This window comes from Pelecanus crispus, chromosome 1, assembly GCF_030463565.1.
Source record: "Pelecanus crispus isolate bPelCri1 chromosome 1, bPelCri1.pri, whole genome shotgun sequence".
Classification (NCBI taxonomy): Eukaryota; Metazoa; Chordata; class Aves; order Pelecaniformes; family Pelecanidae; genus Pelecanus; species Pelecanus crispus.
The window spans coordinates 69,235,485-69,253,693 of NC_134643.1; the positions used below are offsets into that span (position 1 = coordinate 69,235,485).

Consider the following 18,209-nt stretch of genomic DNA (forward strand, 5'->3'; position numbering starts at 1 on the left):
TAAATTGACTTGACAGTATATTGTACGTCCTACTGGTTTTAAATCCCAGGAGTTATTGAGCAGTTAAGATGGGGAAAGGGAACAACTTTCATAACTTTTCCAAATCTTAGAATGCCTCATTAATTCCACCTGCTCTTCTGCTACCTTAGCAAGGTCAGGAGTTTATGAAACCTCAAGAAACTGAAATCTCCTCTTAACCCAAACCCAAGTATCCATGATGGTCAAGTGCTGAGCTTACAATCCTCTCCCCATTTGCATTAATGCCAAATGACACTTTCCTTCCAGAGCAATTACATATGCAAATTCAGCTGCTCTTGGTGTCAACCAGCTGCTGTGTCCACAAGCGGTCTTGAACACTTCCTACTTTCCATATGTCAAAGCCCTGGTGGAAGCACATGGGTGTGTGTGGAAGGGAAATGGGGAAATTAAATTTCCCCTGAAACAGTGGTAACTATTCCTGTCTGTCACCTCAGGCATTAGAGTCAGCTCTGCAACTGGTCCTGCCCTTTTCCTCTGCTCTTCCCCTTCCCACAGGAGAAGCAGCTCAGCTCTGAAGCATCAGAGAACAGCAAAATCTAGTTTTGTGCATGCCGCCAAGCAGCCTATGTCCGGTTCTGCATTCCTAATTCTCCTTGTTGTCCTTCCCAGTTAGGAAATCACTCCACTTGCAATTGTAGGTGTCATTGATGCAACAGCCCCAGATACCTGCAGCTCTGGTAGTAACTGGGTTTCCATAGCAAGGCCCCAAACCAAGGGCTTGAAGCAGCCGTCTGCAAGCCAAGCCAAGCCAAGCCAAGCCAAGCCAAGCCAAGCCATGATCTTTTTCACTGCATTCAACTGCACTCCTCTTGTTATACTGTTTTGTGTCAAGCCTCAACACAGAGTCTGAGCAGCTCAGTACTAGGCAGCAGGCTTTACCCCACAGAACAATCTTGATAATCGTTGGTGAGTATGCAGAATAAAACCACTAGTTAAATTTAGTGTGTCAGCCCAATGTGGTAATAACAAGCTTTTAAGTTTGTCTTTAATAGCTGGTGCAATTCACTGTCATGCTACACTGGTATCCAGCATTGAATACAGAGCTGCCTGCAAGGGCACAGGACTGCAGTGATACAAGCAGCAAATTTGGCTATACACTTCCATGCAGGGATAAGTCTACAGAAGACAGTGTTGCTAAAGCGCATGAAGAGCTCAGTGGTGAGCCATTTCTGTGTATGCAGCTGATTTGCATGTTTATGGGATTCTGAATTATTGAACAGCACTCCTTCATATAGCTTTGTGTCATTCTCCAGTGCTGAGGGACAGTTTGATTTTAGCCTCTGGAAAATTCCAGGGCTTTCTTCCTGTACTAAGGGGTTAAACATGAGCCACTTGAGTGAGAAGCCAGTAAGAAGTCTAAACCAGATTAAAACCAGATCTAATACTCAGTCATAACAAAAATACTTTTACTGAGTCCAATTCTGACACTTATTCAAAAAGTAAAAATAATTTATTCTTACTGAGGAAGAGACTTAAATTCCATTTATATCTCACAGTCCCAGTAATTACGAAAAGGGTTGCCAATTCCACTAACACAAGCCTTAGCTTTTTGATAGTGTTCATATGTATTAGCCCAAAATAGGAGAGAAGAAAAAAGGTGTTTACTCCGCTAGCAGAGCATTCAGCCAGAGTGCTAGTTCTGGATAGCTTTAGGAGGACCACGTACTCATTGGTATTAGGCTGACAAACTATAATTATTATATGAAGAACTGGAGGGGATTTGGAGAATGCTCATCAGTGAGCTTTTGCCAGCTATTTCCATTTTATGTAGTTATAAATCTATTATTTGAACAAAGAAGAAAGGCCTTTGTATAGTGCAAAACAGAAGAGGTATGAAAAGATGTTTCAAAGCTACAGAAGGTCGCTATCAGCATGCATTTGCAGACATGTAATTATTTCATTACATATATAACCTTTAAAAGAAATGATGATATTGAAGATAGTTGGAAGTAAGGGATGGTCTCTTGGAAAAGGTCACATGTTGTTTTGAAAAAGTAGTTTTGTATTAATATACTGTCTTTCCATTAAGAACTTAATTGATACAACTTCTGTTTATGGTAATTATTTAATTGAAATCATTTCAGGAACTTACACAAACTCCCCCTCACACATGCCTCAGATTTACATAGCAGCTTTCTAGTTATGATATCTGAAGTATAGTTTTGGCTACAACTTATTAAACCACTGCTCACTCCCAGTGAGTGTTGCATGCGTCACTAGAGGATCTCCTCCACATGATTAGCTGTGCACATAGGCTTAGAATATCAGATTGCTTTTTTATACATTAGCTGTTTTTCCTGAGTACCACTATCCACCCTGTTAGCAAGTCACAGCAAATGATGTTGTGACTTCCAACCTAAAGCATTCTATGATTCTATGATTCTATGACTTATCTATCACAATAAGTCATCAACTGTTTCCATCATTGACAGAGGATGTGAACAGGACTGGTGGTGTACACTGGGCTATTGCATAGTCCAACATACAGCATTTCCTTTGAACATGGCCACTTTGCTCTTCCTCTTCGTGCTTATAAAGCACCAATCCAATTAGCAGACAGCCATGCTCTGTGTGGCTGACGTTCCTCTGGAAGAGAGAAATCCAATTTAAATGGAGTGAATGGACTCCCCATTGACATGTGATTCAAAGACATTTCAGGAGAGGCAGCCCCCCCTAACCATTATAGCAGCTGATGACAAACTCTTATCCACCCAGGAAGTTTCTTCCTGGGAATTGGTTAGCAAGTACAACCATTTCCCTCTTCCCTGTTCCTACTGTGCCTTAGGAAAGAAATTAATAGCAAGAAGAGAAGCTTCTGAGTGAATCACTTCCGCTGGGCAAATATGAGAGCATGAGAAGCATCCCCCATACACCCAAAAAGTATTTCCTCAACTAGTAATTCTGTAAGAGACACTAACATAGCTACATCAGAGATACAAGTGTGCCTCTACAGAGAGGTTTCAGCAATGCTAGCTTCTCCCAGGCCATCCATGCATCCCAAATCTGAATGTTTTGTACCATCCAAGTTGAGTACTATTTCCAAATCCCTTCAAGCTTCTTCCCTTTATTAAGGCACTGAATGTGTATGCATTATGTTTACTGCTGTAAGGGTCAGACTTTCTTTGTACGGTAGATACTTGATCTTAAGTTTCCTCCTGTGGACAATTTCTGTCACCTAGACTGACTCTGGTTATAATGAAGTTAGTCCACAGATAATTGAGAGTGGGTGTATCATCCTTAGTTCACCTTAAGTAAGTTATTTCATTCCACTGTAGCTGAAGCGCCAAGAGCCACAGAACTGCACAAAGAGTAACACACTACCTAGCATGAGAAGTTGTCGTGGTTTAGCCCCAGCCAGCAACTAAGCACCACGCAGCCGCTCACTCACTCCCCCTACCCCGATGGGATGGGGGAGAGAATTGGAGGAGTAAGAGTGAGAAACACTCCTGGGTTGAGATAAGAACAGTTTAATAATTGAAATAAAGTAAAATACTAATGATAATAATAACCATATAATAATGATGATGATAATAATAATAATATACAAAGCAAGTGATGCACAATGCAATTGCTCACTACCCGCCAACTGATACCCAGACAGTTCCTGAGCAGCGATCGCTGCTCCCCAGCCAACCCCCCCCAGTTTATATATTGAGCATGATGTCATATGGTATGGAATAGCCCTTTGGGCAGTTTGGATCAACTATTCTGGCTGTGCCCCCTCCCAGCTTCTTGTGCACCTGGCAGAGCATGGGAAGCTGAAAAGTCCTTGACTAGCATAAGCAGTACTTAGCAACAGCTAAAACATCAGTGTGTTATCAGCATTCTTCTCCTACTAAATCCAAAACACAGCACTATGCCTGCTACTAGGAAGAAAATTAACTCTATTCCAGCCGAAACCAGGACAGAAGTGCTGGAAGTGGGTCCAAAAGCTGGCCCCAGACTTTGCTTCTGGCTGTCACAAGGAGATTATCTGGCAGGCTGGACCCAGAAGCCAGTGTGGACTCTCCTCCTCCAGTTGGTTCCTTTTTCCGCTCTTGCCCATTTCTAGCACGTAGGGGAAATCTGGCAGTTAGCCCAACCATTCCTTGTAGGCTTAACAAATGGATTAGATTTCCTTCAAGTGTTTCTGGGTAACAAATGGACTTGTCAGCAGCAATTTTCACTGAATACAGTGAATCCATAGGTGACATCTTTCCAATCTTCCTCACTCTTGCTACTAATGTCTGGAGCCTAGATCCTTGGGTAAGGAAATTCAGTCAAGTAGCTTGTCACCAACAAGAGAAAAGAGATCGTGTAGGTCTATGGCAGAGGAGCAGACCTGAGAACACAAGAAGCCACAGCTCATTTTCACCATCTCCCATACACATTGCTGACTGACCCTAAGCCAATGAATGCCAGCTCACACTATCCCTTCATGCTCAGACCCTCCTTAGTACCCATCCACACATATTTGTCCACTGGTCACGTTCTTTGCACTGAAGTTGGTGCAAAAGACCCCAAATTCTCTCCAAAATCCATGCACTCATCTGCTAGTCATGCCCACACTTTTCCCCAACAATTTCTTCAAGGTAAGAGTGAGGATGTATAGGAGAAATGCCTGCCACATATATGGGCTAAAGTAAGCTGAGAAACCAACTGTTCAGGAAGATATGGCATTAATATCTCCATTCCTAGAAGCAGATGGTGATATATGAATGGCATATTTGACATATCTGTTATAGTCACCCAACTAGTTAACCAAAAAAAGATCAGATCACAGCAGCATTGGCTCAGATCTTCTTCCTCCAACACAGGAAATTCCATTTCCTCAGCACGGTGCCTTGTGCTTATCCTTCCAAGCTGTGCTGTTCTGAAGAACCCACAATAGCTCAAAGACACGCATTTGCGTCAGCGTGTCACATTGAATTTTCACTTTCCAAACAGTAGTGTATGCATATGGTATTTTATACTACTGAGGTGAATTTGTTTTAAGATATTTTATAGGGTCTCTAAAATCAACATATTCTGGTGAGAAACGGGAAATACTCTGTCAGTGGGAATCCCATCTTCATCCCATCCCCTAGCACTAGAAAAACAAATTTATAGTAATGCTATACAAAGGATGTATGACTTAAAATTAATTTGTACCAAGAAACAATATGATAATTAAGCAGATGCTAAGTAGGTTTTAGAGGATGAGCTCTGATCTTTTGATCATCAAATTTCTAGAGAAACATCATGGAAGAAGACATTCTCTGCAATACTCATGAGGTGTTCAAGGCAGGCCAAGTTCCAGACTACAAAACATATTTCATTTTTCATTTTTGGCAGGCAAGCAGAGAAAATAGATGCTCCTGGTAAGTTCTCCCCTCTTAGCCCCTCCCAGTATGACTTGGGGGGGCGGAGGAGGGAAGTGGGAAGAACAGCTTTGAGAATGCTGGAGAAAGAGCTGTGGAATGATAGGCACTCAAGTAGACTGAAGGAAGAGCTATCATGCATCCTGGCAAGGCTGGACATGTGTGTGTATGTTATACATTCATCCATCATGCTGACATTGCCAGGGGATTTCTTCAGCAATTTGTTTTTGTAGGCAGTAGTTATGTGCTGGCATCTAGACATCATCTAGACACACCTTCATTTTTTTCATACAATTAATTAGATATCTAAGCCTGTGAAGGGTTACAGGCAGAACTAGACAGTCTGTGGTCTGAAATAAGAAAATCCTAGATCTGGATGATGTAACTGGCACTCTGCACATAGATACATTATGAACATCTACTACCCCTGTAGGCAGCAGACCAGAGAGTCAATGACAAGTATGTGGAACAGATATAAAGTGGTTCTGCACAGACTGTAGTGGCATGTGCAAGCCCTTTACAAATATGGCACTGACCTTCCAGATAGCCACTAAAGAGGGTGTTTCTGATGAGGGAGTCAAGGCAGTGATGACTTAGAGAGCAAAATAAATCTCTAGCCATAAAACCAACAGAGGTAGAGTATAGAAGAGGCAGAGGCTAAGAAGTTAGGGAAGGGGAAATAAAACCAAAGTACCCTAAAGGTGTCGGTAAGAGCTTGCTGGGTCAACACACACAAATTCCAAATCATCTTCTTGTCATCTTTTGCTCAATTCTTCCCCCTGCTTCATTTGTTGTTGTTTCATCCTCAGCCATCCACCATGCAAACCTGAATCCAGACTGCTTCAGTCTCGTTCTCCTCTTTGGGGATTAATACTGGGACATTTTTGACTGAATACAGAAGCCTTAGACAATTTAGAGAAGAGTACCAAATCAGTCCATTCCTAAGGTGCATCCCAGGGACGCTCGGGTTGGGATTGTTGTAGTTACTGGGAATGTAAAGTAAAATGACAGTTTCAGACTTGTTGCACTCCTACACTTCAGTATCTTGGCTGCTAAACCCCTTGCCCTCTAACAGGATTTCTCAGACAGTCAGATTTGTGAATCTGGTTTCTGTAGCTGTTACTCAGAGATAGCCAAGATGTTCAAGAGGGAAGCAAGAGGAGTCACAGTAGGTAGCCATGGGATACCCATAAAAGCCGCCTTCTAGTGCTGAAAAGTTTGAGTCCTATACATTGGCTTTGGGAAGTATCTCCATTAAGTATTCTCATAAGAGAGTCTTTGAAAGGTCCAGTTCCTCTCTGAATCTTGCAAAATTCTTGCCATCAATAGTATCTTATAACAATGAGGAGGCCATCAGACTTACAAGGCATTAAAAAACTTAAATTCCAGAAACTACCTTGTATTTATTTTTAATCATGTATGGTTTCCCTACAACATAAACTCTGCCCATACTCCCTCCAAAACACCAGTCTAATGACCTACAATCAAGATGAGTAATTAAGACAACTAGAAAGTTTTAGTGAAGGTATTCTGGAGTGCAGAGTGAAGAACCGGGGGAGAAACAGCTAGTTGCTAGAAGGTACTCTTTTGGAAACACTACCTGTTTCAGATCTCACTTCAACTCTCAGTTCCAGGTTGACTGGAGTCAGAAACAGATCTAGCTCAGGAGGGAGATGATGGAAGGAGTAAGGCCTGCAGCTAACCTTAGCTAGGTTGTGTCACAGCTCCATTGGTAGGCAGAGGTAGCATTGAGCTATACTATGAGTTTTGGGGGAGTTCAGAAGACTGTGCAGCTGGCCTTTCATAAACTTAGCATTGCTAAATAGTTCCTGTTTGTGGTTCTCCAGTCCTCCTCTTAGGAAAGATAACAGCCAGTAAAACTTCATCTGAGATGACTTCAGTTCTCCTTTGACTCTTTCTGCCTTTAATCTTCCCCTTCTAGGCCATGATTTTCTGTGACTCCATCTGTTCTCTTGGCAGCTATCCAAAAAAATGCAAGATAGAGACAAGCAGCAAAAGACTCCAGGAAAGCTGAGCACTACAAACAATGATTTTTGGTCAAAGCCTCTAGCGTTTCTTCAAAAGGTGGAGTTTTAAAGAGAAACCAGAAAGGCTACATGAGTTGGACTAATTATTTACTGATAGAACATTGCTTGAAGGATCACTATTTACCTTTTAGCATTGTCAGATTTCTAAGAACTGATGTGCGCTTGGGCCAAGGGCAAGGCTACTGCATATGCAGGCCAGTAGGTCACAAGCACCAGGCTACAGAGGCTAAGTAAGTACTGGCAGTTGGAAAACCCAGTGATCTTCATTGTTCTTGCAGTAGGGGCCATGCCATCTATCCTACATAACTGACCAGGGCAGCAGTCATGGTGGGATGCAGGGGTGATGCAACATGTTAGAGAGAAGCACGGTCTGTGTACTCGTAGTGAGACCAATTTTCATTCTGTCTTGTTTTGGCATTTCTTGTAGTCTAAAATCATTCATGCAGAAAAACACAGAGCTGCTCTTTATCTATGGGAACAGACCACACTGGATATTTGTTTAATTAAAGCTGACTACTGGAGAGCAGAGAGCACTACCATTTTCCATATGCTGTCTGGGTTGGGGGGTTGCTTTTGCGGGGGGCAGGAGAAGAAGAAAAAGGTGTTAGACTTGTTTACCATAATACAGCTCTCAGCAGACAGGCATCTCTATTTCAGGACAGCTATCACCAGTGCTAAATTAGTGGGCGCTGATCCTTAGGATGGGCAACAACACTGAGTGAACATAAAGCCCCAGGCACTTGTCCAAAGGGAAGCTACAGCATTAAGGCAGGTTTAGGAAAGTTTGCACTTCATTGGCCCTGCGATGTGCAATCTAGGTAACTACAGAGACTTTCAATTTTTGGAGCTCAACTCTTGTACCCTCTACAACACCAGTTTTTCAGAGAAAAGAGTCTTGGCTCTTTGGGATCCATAGCTGTAAAGACCAAGGCAGCATGAGTCAGGGGGCCTCTTTGCAGCACAGTCCAACTTTCTAAGAAGCCAGAAAGGTGGAGTTAATTCCTGAGCTGACTAGACAGCTTGTGCTAGCCAGGAGGTTTGGCACAGGCCTCTAAAGTTCATCACAGAGCAGAAATTGCTGTGGCCGGACAGTTCATTCACAGATACCCCCACTGAGGCTGCAGGCAGCTGGCTGGAGGATACCTCTTGTCAGAAGCAATGTTAAAGACAACTGAATAAAATTCAGTCAGTTGTTTTATCTCAGAGGAGAGGGGGCTAACGTTTCAATTGACAGCATGGGTTACCACTGGGCCAAGCATAGCTTTGTCTGCATTTAATATAGGTCTGGACTGTCAAATCCTTGCCTCTGGAGCATGCGTCCCAGCTAGATGGAGCAAGACACTGACAGGCTCAGGTTGTTCCCAGTCCTTCTTTTGCATCTATGCTTGCCCTTGTCCTCTGCTGCTCCTCCACACACAACTCACATACTGCTGGCAACATTTACCTCAATAGACCCTTCAGCATGCCTCCTCCTCCCTGATAGCCTCTTCCTCTTTTGTACCACCCAACTCCACTCACCCAGGACACCTTTTCTTCTTGCTGGCTTTCCGCTTCCAAGCTTTCATCAGGGTGCAGCCCAAGAGAGGATAATTTGTTTGTTTTTAAAGCAATAAATTGGAAACAGAAAAGTTCAACACTATCCTGACAGACGGGAGAAATCATCTCTCTTCCCAATCACCTGCCTGATCTGCCCACAACAGTGTTTGTTTAGCTGCAGTCTCTGCGATGGTTTGCAAGTCTGAGGAAGGCAAGGTAGAGGATGTAGAGGAAGAGACAGAAAGGCAATAAAGCAAGCCCTGGACCTACTGTTTTCATTGGTAGACCATTGCCACCTACCTGAGGTATTTAAAAAGAAAAAAAATTTACCTATCAACACCCCAAAGTAAGGAGTCTGAATCAACTGTCACTGGATTGAAGACACGTTGCCTTCCTCCCTGTTTTTCAAAGGCAAAACAAGTAATATGCTTTCTGGTGTTTAACTCCTCAGAGGCTGCACATTCAAGTTTTATGTAGCCTTTCTGACTTATGTAGTAAGATTTGTTTAAAAACAAAATAAAAAAAAGCACAGAAAGGAAAAAAACACCATCAGAAGTCTTACACTGACTTCAGACAAATACTAAATATCTCAAGACTCACTTTAAAGCTGCAAAGGTTGACAACACCACAGGGGAATGAAATCCAGGTAGCCATCAGCCATTACAACCCTGCCAGGCCTTCTTGAATCACAGCAACAAAAATAATGTCTTACCTTCACACAGTTAAGACGACAGCTGCTTTCCTAGAGCACTTACTTTAGACTTAGGAGTGACAGCAAGGCCCTAGGACACTTGCCTTTTCCACCCATATGACATCTGCTTTGTCTAGATAGCAATTAATACAGCCTCTTCAGAGTGGGAACAGGTCCACTTCTTCCACAGCAAGTTAACCCTCTCCCAGCTCCCGTCTGGGCTATGCACGCTATGCTGCAAAGGCAAGGGCATGCATTTGCGAACTGTCAGATATATGCAGGATCAAGAGATGGAAAGAAAGAGGAAAATGAACAGGGATAGTCTCCAAGGTGGAACCCAGTCCCTGTGGTGTATGCCTGGGTAGCACAAAAGAGAAAGAGAAGCAAGCTGTAAAAGAAGAATGTAAATAGACGCAAAGCTCCAACTGTTCTTGGGCATTTGGGGAACTCAGATTTAACAGGAATAATAAGATATCCTTCCCTGCTCCCAGCTTTCAGCACAGTCTTGGAATACCCATTTACACTTCATATATTTACCTCTATCAGGCAGTGTCTGCCCCTCACCAGCTCCCTGGTGGCTTCTCCATGGGAGCCATGGCCCCTGCAGGGGGACTCAAGGATCCCAAATGGCCTGGAGGCAGATTTCTGCCTGTGGGCATGATCAATATCTGGTAGTGGTAGGTAAGGTGCACAACAACTTCAGAGATCTTGGGATCTCAGAGGTTCAAGAGGACTCTGGTTTCGGCAGAAAATATCCAAGGTTAGTGTTAAACACACATAAGAAATCATGAGAACCAGAGTCAACAGCTGACTGTGCAGCTGCAGTGCGCAGAGCATACTGATTCTCTGAAGAGTATCTGCGAGATGTTTTTTCTTAAAACACCCACAGGATACTGAGCCTAAAGTCCTGTAACTTCACATCACTCTTCCTTTCTCTGTTTCCCCTTTACTTTTCTCTGTGTTTTTATCCTGATAATTAACTAGCAAGGCATTTCATCTATATACGGGCTTCTATTTCTCACATTTTTGTCTGTCCTTGTATGTTCCTCTTTTTCTCTATGTTTTCCCTCCCTGTTGCTTGCTTTTTTCATGTGTTATTAGGAACTGGAGTGGTGCATCTGCTGTTCAAATAAAAACAGAGAACAGTGTAGTTCATTTAGGGAAGTCTTGAGGTTAGAAATGGCTGAAATTTGGGGTTTCTATTTTTTGGAAGATTCCATTTGGAAGCTGGTGAAAGGTCTAGAGAACAAATCTTCTAGGGAGTGTCTGAGAGAAGGGGGTTGTTTAGCCTGGAGAAAAGGAGGCTGAGGGGAGACCTTATTGCTCTCTACAACTACCTGAAAGGAGGTTGTAGCGAGATGGGTGTCATTCTCTTCTCCCAAGTAACAAGCAATAGGACAAGAGGAAACAGCCTCAAGTTGCACCAGGGGAGGTTTAGGTTGGATATTAGGAAAAATTTCTTCATGGAAAGGGTTGTCAAGCATTGGAACAGGCTGCCCAGGGAAGCGATGGAGTCACGATCCCTGGAGGTATTTAAAAGACATGTAGATGTGGCACTTCAGGACACGGTTTAATGGTGGACTTGGCAGTGTTAGGTTTACAGTTGGGCTCGATGATCTAAAGGGTCTTTTCCAACCTAAATGATTCTTTGATTCTATGATTTCAAAATATGTTGTTACTTTTATCTGGAAGTAGACCCTTTTTTACCAGCTGTTCCTGTAGAGATGGAATTCAGTAGGAAATGCCAATATATAATACTTCTGAAACCAAGCATGCTCTTCAGAATGAATGCTGGCTGTTGCTTAATCAGCTGAGAGCCTTGTGCCTTTCCACACTGCAGCTGGCGATGTCTGTGACTCCAGGGCTGCTCTGCAGAGCTGACTGCCTTGGTGCAGGTACTGCACACCTCTTGGGCTAGCCAGCTCCCAGCATTGCTGCTCTGGGAGTTGGGCCGAACAAAGAGCTGGGTGGAAAACCTGGTGGCCCCTCTCCAAGGGTCTACTTGTATGGCATAGGTGCACTAGAGATGTGGGATACGGAGGCATGGCCCTCCAGCAGCCTGCCAGGAAATCCAGGTAAAGCCCTGTAATTTGAAGAATCTTTGTCAAACCCGAGATGTTTTCACCAGATAGTTTAAATTTGATGAATCAGTTTTTCATGCAAAACCAAAATTTTATCAGAAAATTCCTGACGGATTCTAGCTAGAAGCAGAGTGACAAAATATTGGAGCTGGAGTATTTGTGTGAGCCTGCTTGAACGTAGACTCAAATGTGATCCCACCACTTGCTTCAGTAGAAAGACAACACAAGTAATTTATGGAAACACCAGTCAGATAGGTACTTGCCACCTGAGAATTTTAAATTAGAAACAACATAGTGAGAGCCAGCAATAACCAGGCTGGCAAGAGAAAAGGGATGCGAGCTGGGTAGTTACAGAAATGGAAGACCAGGAGATGAATTTGATATGTCACACAAACATGTCCTCTCTTTTCCAGCAGGTTGCATGTAACAGGCAGGGACTGAGGGCATGGGCAGAGGTCAGTGAGGTAAAGCTAATGCTTTCATCTTCCCTGTGCTGTGTTGCTCCTGCCAATCCTGTTGTTTCTAAGGAAAGATCCCTTATGAGAATGCATTGGAAGCCAAGGAAGCGGAAGAACTAAGCAGTTTGTTATATTAAGCTAGCTGGAAGGCTGGAAGGAGATGGCTGGGAACAGCATCATCATTGTAATTTAGCTATCTTTGTGGCCACGTCTGTCAGCTTTTGAGAAAGACAAAGGAGATAAACTTCACAGAGTGATGGAAAGTGTGGCAGAAGTGTGGTTGGAAGAATCTGAGAGCCTATGACAAGCCAGGAAACTTAGTTTTACTGTTTATGTCTGGGTTAGAAGCCGTAAAAATATTTTTAAAAGGAGATGACCCAATTTGAGCCCTGAGTCTCCACAGTAGCACTGAGAACAGAACTCTAAGTGCTGTTCCACTGACTTGGAGACAGGGTGATTTTATGCCACCTGAGGATTCAGCCTGCTTTATCTCCCCTGCTTTTCTTCTCCTCTTTTCATTTTCTTTTCCATTCCCCTAGCATTTTCCCCCCTTGACACTGTGTCTCTTTTTAGTGACTCCTTTTCATTGATGAAGGTCAAAATTGGCTGTTGATTTGTGCTGCCTATGACACCTCAAAGGCCTCCCTGGAGGTATCTTAAAGGGATCTCATTTTCAGAGGTGCTGAGCAGCTCTTACTGGGTTCCAATCCTGTGATAAGTGCCCAACACCACTGAAAACCAGGCTCCTTACAGATGTTTCCAGGCAGGGGACCCAAGAACAAGTCACTCAAGATTAGTGAGCAGTTTTGGAAGTTTGGTCTAGGATTTCTTCCTTTGGATGAATTCTTTTGCCTTTATTATCTAGAAAACACATTTTATCCTTTTGTTTTCCTGTTTTGCTCAGGTTCGTTACTTCTTATGGTTTTGCTTTCCTTTGCTGTGATCCCTTCCTCTCATCATGATCTCAGCCCCCCTACTTGTGTTTTTTCTGTCAGTTTTCCACTACTATTTCTGGTAATGCCCAGTGCTGATGTGCTGAGGCCATTTCTGTGCTCTAGAAAGGTTTCAGGAGAAATGTCTGCAGATTTAATTTAGCTACTATCAACAAAAAATTAACTTCTTTGCATTATAATGTATAAGAAACATATCTGAGGAAACACGTCTAAGGAGATGGTTCTGTCCCAAAAGAAATAAAAGTTAGAGACAGGCAAAACTGTTTTTCATGAGATGTATGGGATCATGAGACAGATACTGATAGAAGGAAGACTTTTTATTTGGGCGCTTTTGCCCCATTCTCTTCAGCTTGACATCAGCAGAAGGACAGGTAAGGTAGGGGAATAGATTCATCAGCGCCCTTCTTCCCTGCTCCCCACCACCTTGTAGTGCAAAACATTCATGTAATAATCAAATTTCTCTTTCAGCATCACTGGGAGTCACTGTCCCCTTGGAACAGCCTTGGGAAAGGCATTCTCTCTTGAGTTCTCTCCTGAGTGAGCTGAACACTGACCTAATATGGTTTGTTTTTTCTTACAGGAATGAAACTGTTTTACACCAGTTCTGTTGCCCAGCAGCTGATGCAGAGCAGAAGCCTTCATCTCCGGACTCCTCACCAAGGTGGGAAATTGCTGCCAGCAAGACCTTTTCTTTTCCATCCCCTACTTCCTTATCACCCATCACTAATCTTTCTGCCCCACACAAAACTCACATATTATACATGCCCATCCTTCTCCATCCTCCCTTATATCCCATGTCCCCAGCACTGCTCTCCCTCTTTTTCCTCCCAGAGATTACTGTTCATACTGTTGTGTAATTGCTCACAAACCCTCTCTGGCCTCCACTCACACACACCCATGCACCTCCAAAATCATACTTTCAGCCTCTGTTCAAACATCTACTTCCATCAACCCACATCCATGCTTGTACCTTTTCTTACCCTTCTGCATCACTTTGACACTGACATACACATGCTTCACTCTTCTCCTTCAAATTAGTTATCCCACATTATAAAGTGCCTGGACACACACCAGTATAGACCCATAACCTTTAAGCTACAGCAAAAGTCATGAAACAAACTCAGAGTTCTGTCTCACACCACAGTTTTACATGTGTTGAAATAGTCTGAGCTTGCTAATGAAGGACAGTTATAGATGGGTACTATTACCAACTTGTATCCAGTGCAGCCAGGTATGGGTACACCAGCAATTGTCACAGCTCTCCCTCATCGGTGAATGACATCAGTGCCAAGACCAAGGGGTCCAAGGAGCTTCAAAAATACTTGAGATTCACATACTGCACATAGCTTCCATGCTCTCTCGTCCCTCTGTTCTTGCCATCTCCTTCTCTCACAACTTCTTACATCTCCATCTCACAGACCTATTCCTTTTTCTCATGCCTCATCACCCTTCTGTCAGCAGCAAACAGGTTTCTCTTTAAAGATTTCCCTCATCACACCACTAGACTTTTACATCTGACCTTTGGCATCTGTATAAGAAGCCTGAGTTACTAGGGAGGGTCTGGACAGAACTGGGCAGCTGAATTGCAGTAGTGAGACTATGGCAGTTTTTAAATGGTATTTCTCGTTTGTTCTGCTCACTGGAGCAGACTGTGGTTTCTGATTTCCTTCCAAGGAAAAGTGTGAGTTCTGGACAACTGTGAAGAGAACAGGGGTGTGTGGTGGTGTGTGTGTATGTTCAAAAGTAGGGTTCAGCCACACTTGGAGATAGGGTAAAGAAGCAGGACCCCTCCTGCCCGTTTGTGTATGAAGATGGAAGCTTTTAAGCATTGGTAAAGTTTGCATGACAGTCCTGTGGGACATCTACAGCTGCACCTCTGTGGCTGATGGGGAGATGCTGGCAAGAAAGAGGAGGAGACAGCAGAGGTTTCTGTGGTAGGGACAGCCACCTCTCCTTTGCATTTCTGGAGAGAGAGAGTTTTGGTTATGTGCTCTATTGTCTGAACTGAGGCTAAATTTTGCCATAGTGTTCTATCTTCATACCCTGATCCTTGACCCTGCCCCATTCTTGTCCCAGCCTCCATCTTATTTCTGATCAGTTCCCTTAGTTTCTAGCATTTTCTTATCCTACAAGGCTGTCACTCCTACAATGTCTTAAGCTCTAGGGTCATTTTCGTCATGCTCATGCTTCAGGCCTTCCTTTCGTCCCAGTGACTCCCAAAGACCCTACCCATCCCTTGACTCTGAGTTTGCCTGCCCTCCTTGTGCTGGGAACCACCAAATTTCTCACCTGGGGTTTGGCAGGTAAATTGAAGAGCAAGCAATCATTTGTTTCAGTAATTTAACAACTTTGGCAAGTTGCATCCAAAGATGAGTGTTAGCCAGGAAAGTCAGAAGTGGGGGTGAATGACAATGACCCCTACAGCATGTTGCATCTGGGCTTCCAGTTAAGGGGCTTCCCATAATGACCTTTGCCCGTCCATTTCATGTCTCTGGTAGCTTGTCCCACTCTGCAGGCCTCCTGCTTTCCTTACTTTTTTCCCAAGGCTTTCTCTTGTCTTCTCCATTTCTAATGCCCCCAGACTCGAATAGCAGTCCTGAATCTGTCTGTGCGTGACACAATATTCTATGTAGAGATAGAGATGGTTGAAGCCACCATGGCTATTTGAAGGTGAGAAACTGAATTTTTGCTTTTTGAAACAGAGCAGCTTTTGTGTGCGATCTCTCTATGGGACTGTCTCAGGTGAGAAGAGCATCCCTACTTCCCACACTGTGCCAGAAGAAAGACAGAGTACATGCAGGTCTGTTGAACTCACTGGTCAGCTTTATGCTGGCCAGAAAACACCTCCTAACCTCTGCCAGGTCCTGCAGTCAGCCATGGGCTTCCTTCGTATCTGAAGTTACATATACGATGCAGTGAGGAGGGAAAAAAAATGGCAGAGAGGGAAAAACACAGGGTCACCGTGGAGTTGATGTCCATAGCTGATAGCTATGCTGCTCTGGAATGGCTCAATGTGCTGCTGGGGGAAGCTCATCATCAGATCATTTACGGAGCCTGTCACCCTGCTCAAATCATGAACAGGCTCCCCATTGAACCAAGGCAGAACAAAAGTCAATCAAGACTGAAGTATGTGGGTCAGACAGCCTGAATAGGCAATCAGTTCCTGGGTGAGCCAGGCATATCCCTAAATAAGCTCATCAGGGCTCCTGATGGGAGAGGCTGGGACACAGGGGCTCCCTGTGCAGCTCTCCTGAGCCCCGCTGAATGGACAGCCAGTCACAAGTGGTGCTGTGGTGAATTTGATAAACCAGCTTGGGTTTATTCTTTCTTTTCCCCCTCCATGATCAGGCATTTCCCTAAATGAGATAAATCCTGTCAGAACTGATGCCACTAATAACCATCAGCCGTCTAGTTTTAATTAGAGTTTGCTTCATTAATGCCCCAACTCCTCTCTGCACAGCAGATTAAATAATGTACTTGCAGCTCATTTACACAAACCCCCAAACTGCAGGGCTGAGCTGCAATCCTTTAATTAAACAGCCCGGCTGATCCCTACCGCTGCCTCGGCTCATCAGTCTAAGCCGATTAAAGAGAATAGGGACTAATAAAGAGCATAAACAGGGAAGTGACTCTCGTCTCTTCAAGGGACTTGGAGACTCCAGTGGTGATCGGCTGCTTTCTCCTCCTCTACCAGGAACCTTACCTCAGCCCACATTACTTCCTTCTGGAACCTGCAAGAATGGTCCTGCTTTCAGCAGGAACCCAGCCTTATCTTGTGGGACAGAAATCCTTTGGGAGACTGAGGGAACATGGGCAGCAGGAGGGTAACACAGCAGGAAAGGTGAAGATAAAGAGAAGCATCAAGGCAGTAAGAAGAGTGACTGCCTGACTGCAGGAGAGACCAGCGAGAGCAGCCATACAGCTCAAGTGTGGGGCAGAAAGAGAAGGAAACACAGGGCATAACAGTAGGGGGTTGGCTGTCAGGAACAGTCTGGGACAAAAGTTAGTCTCTGCTTGTGGTTTGTGGTGGTCATTGTTCTCCTGTGGTCTTCCCTAATGTTTGCCCTGCAAGATTTCTGATTCACTCTTTGCTACCCCTACGGCTAAAAATGCTCTGGCTTCACCTGGGTGGGAATGATTAGGAATGTGTCAGTGTCTAACCACTCAATAGAAGCCAACTCAATGAGGCTGTTGCGATCATTCCACTTGTATTATTCTGCTTTGATTCACTGACTGCCACAAGCAGTGTTAAGCCCCTTCTCTCCTCCAGCACATGAATTCCTTGGGCGGGGGGTGGGGTGGGGGTGGTGGTTACAGCTCAATGAGTTTAGCAATGCGAATTTCCCCCCTGGCTGCTAGGCTCTGTTGCACCAGCAATCCGCAAGACTGGTGCTGTAGGCCATGAATATTAGGAGACAGATTTGATCCCAGAATCTGCCCCCAAGAAGTTCAGAGCCAAAGTACAGCATGAGGTGATGGCAGCAGCAGGCAGATTCCTGTTGCTGAACTCTTGGGGCTTCCCCATTTCAAAATACAGTGTAAATCCAGTGGACTGCCATTGTCTCCATTGGACTTGTACACCACTGGCTTCATGACCATAACCCATCTTGCATGTTGGGCTTCCGCCGGGGATGCCAAAGATCAGGTTGAGAGGAATGAGGAGACTCCATGGATGGCCGTAGGAGCTAACCCTGCTCCTTTACTGAGGTGCTGATTAGACTCTGATTTAGCCAAACCCTATAATTTCATAAAGCAACTGCTCTTTTTCTTGCTGGCTTCTGCCTGTTAACAGCAGGGTTTCATTCTAGGGATTTGAATAGCCTAGTAATTGCATTTCCCACTTCTCCCAGTCTCCCACAGTGGAGACTGGCATCCCAGAACAATGACCTTAAAATGTGTCCAGCAGCAGCCCAGCTCTAACAGGATTACATAGCATTTTCCTTTGTGTGAGGTAATAGGGCTGAGATGAGAAAGATTTGTTTCTATTAGAGTAATGAGAGGAAATGATGGAGTCACAATTGGAGGGAAGAGTATATTCATTCAGTTGCCTTTCATAGGCTTTTC

At 44.0% G+C, this 18,209-nt stretch overlaps 1 protein-coding gene across 2 annotated transcripts in view; it reads left to right on the plus strand.

Annotated features, from left to right (window-relative positions):
* IQSEC3 (IQ motif and Sec7 domain ArfGEF 3) overlaps positions 1-18,209 on the plus strand; it is a 105,403-nt gene that overhangs the window by 35,599 nt on the left and 51,595 nt on the right. For both annotated transcript variants that reach the window (XM_075717653.1, XM_075717660.1), the window contains exon 2: positions 13,726-13,806. In XM_075717653.1, coding sequence (XP_075573768.1) covers positions 13,726-13,806 — 81 coding nt within the window. The remainder of the gene's footprint in view (positions 1-13,725; positions 13,807-18,209) is intronic.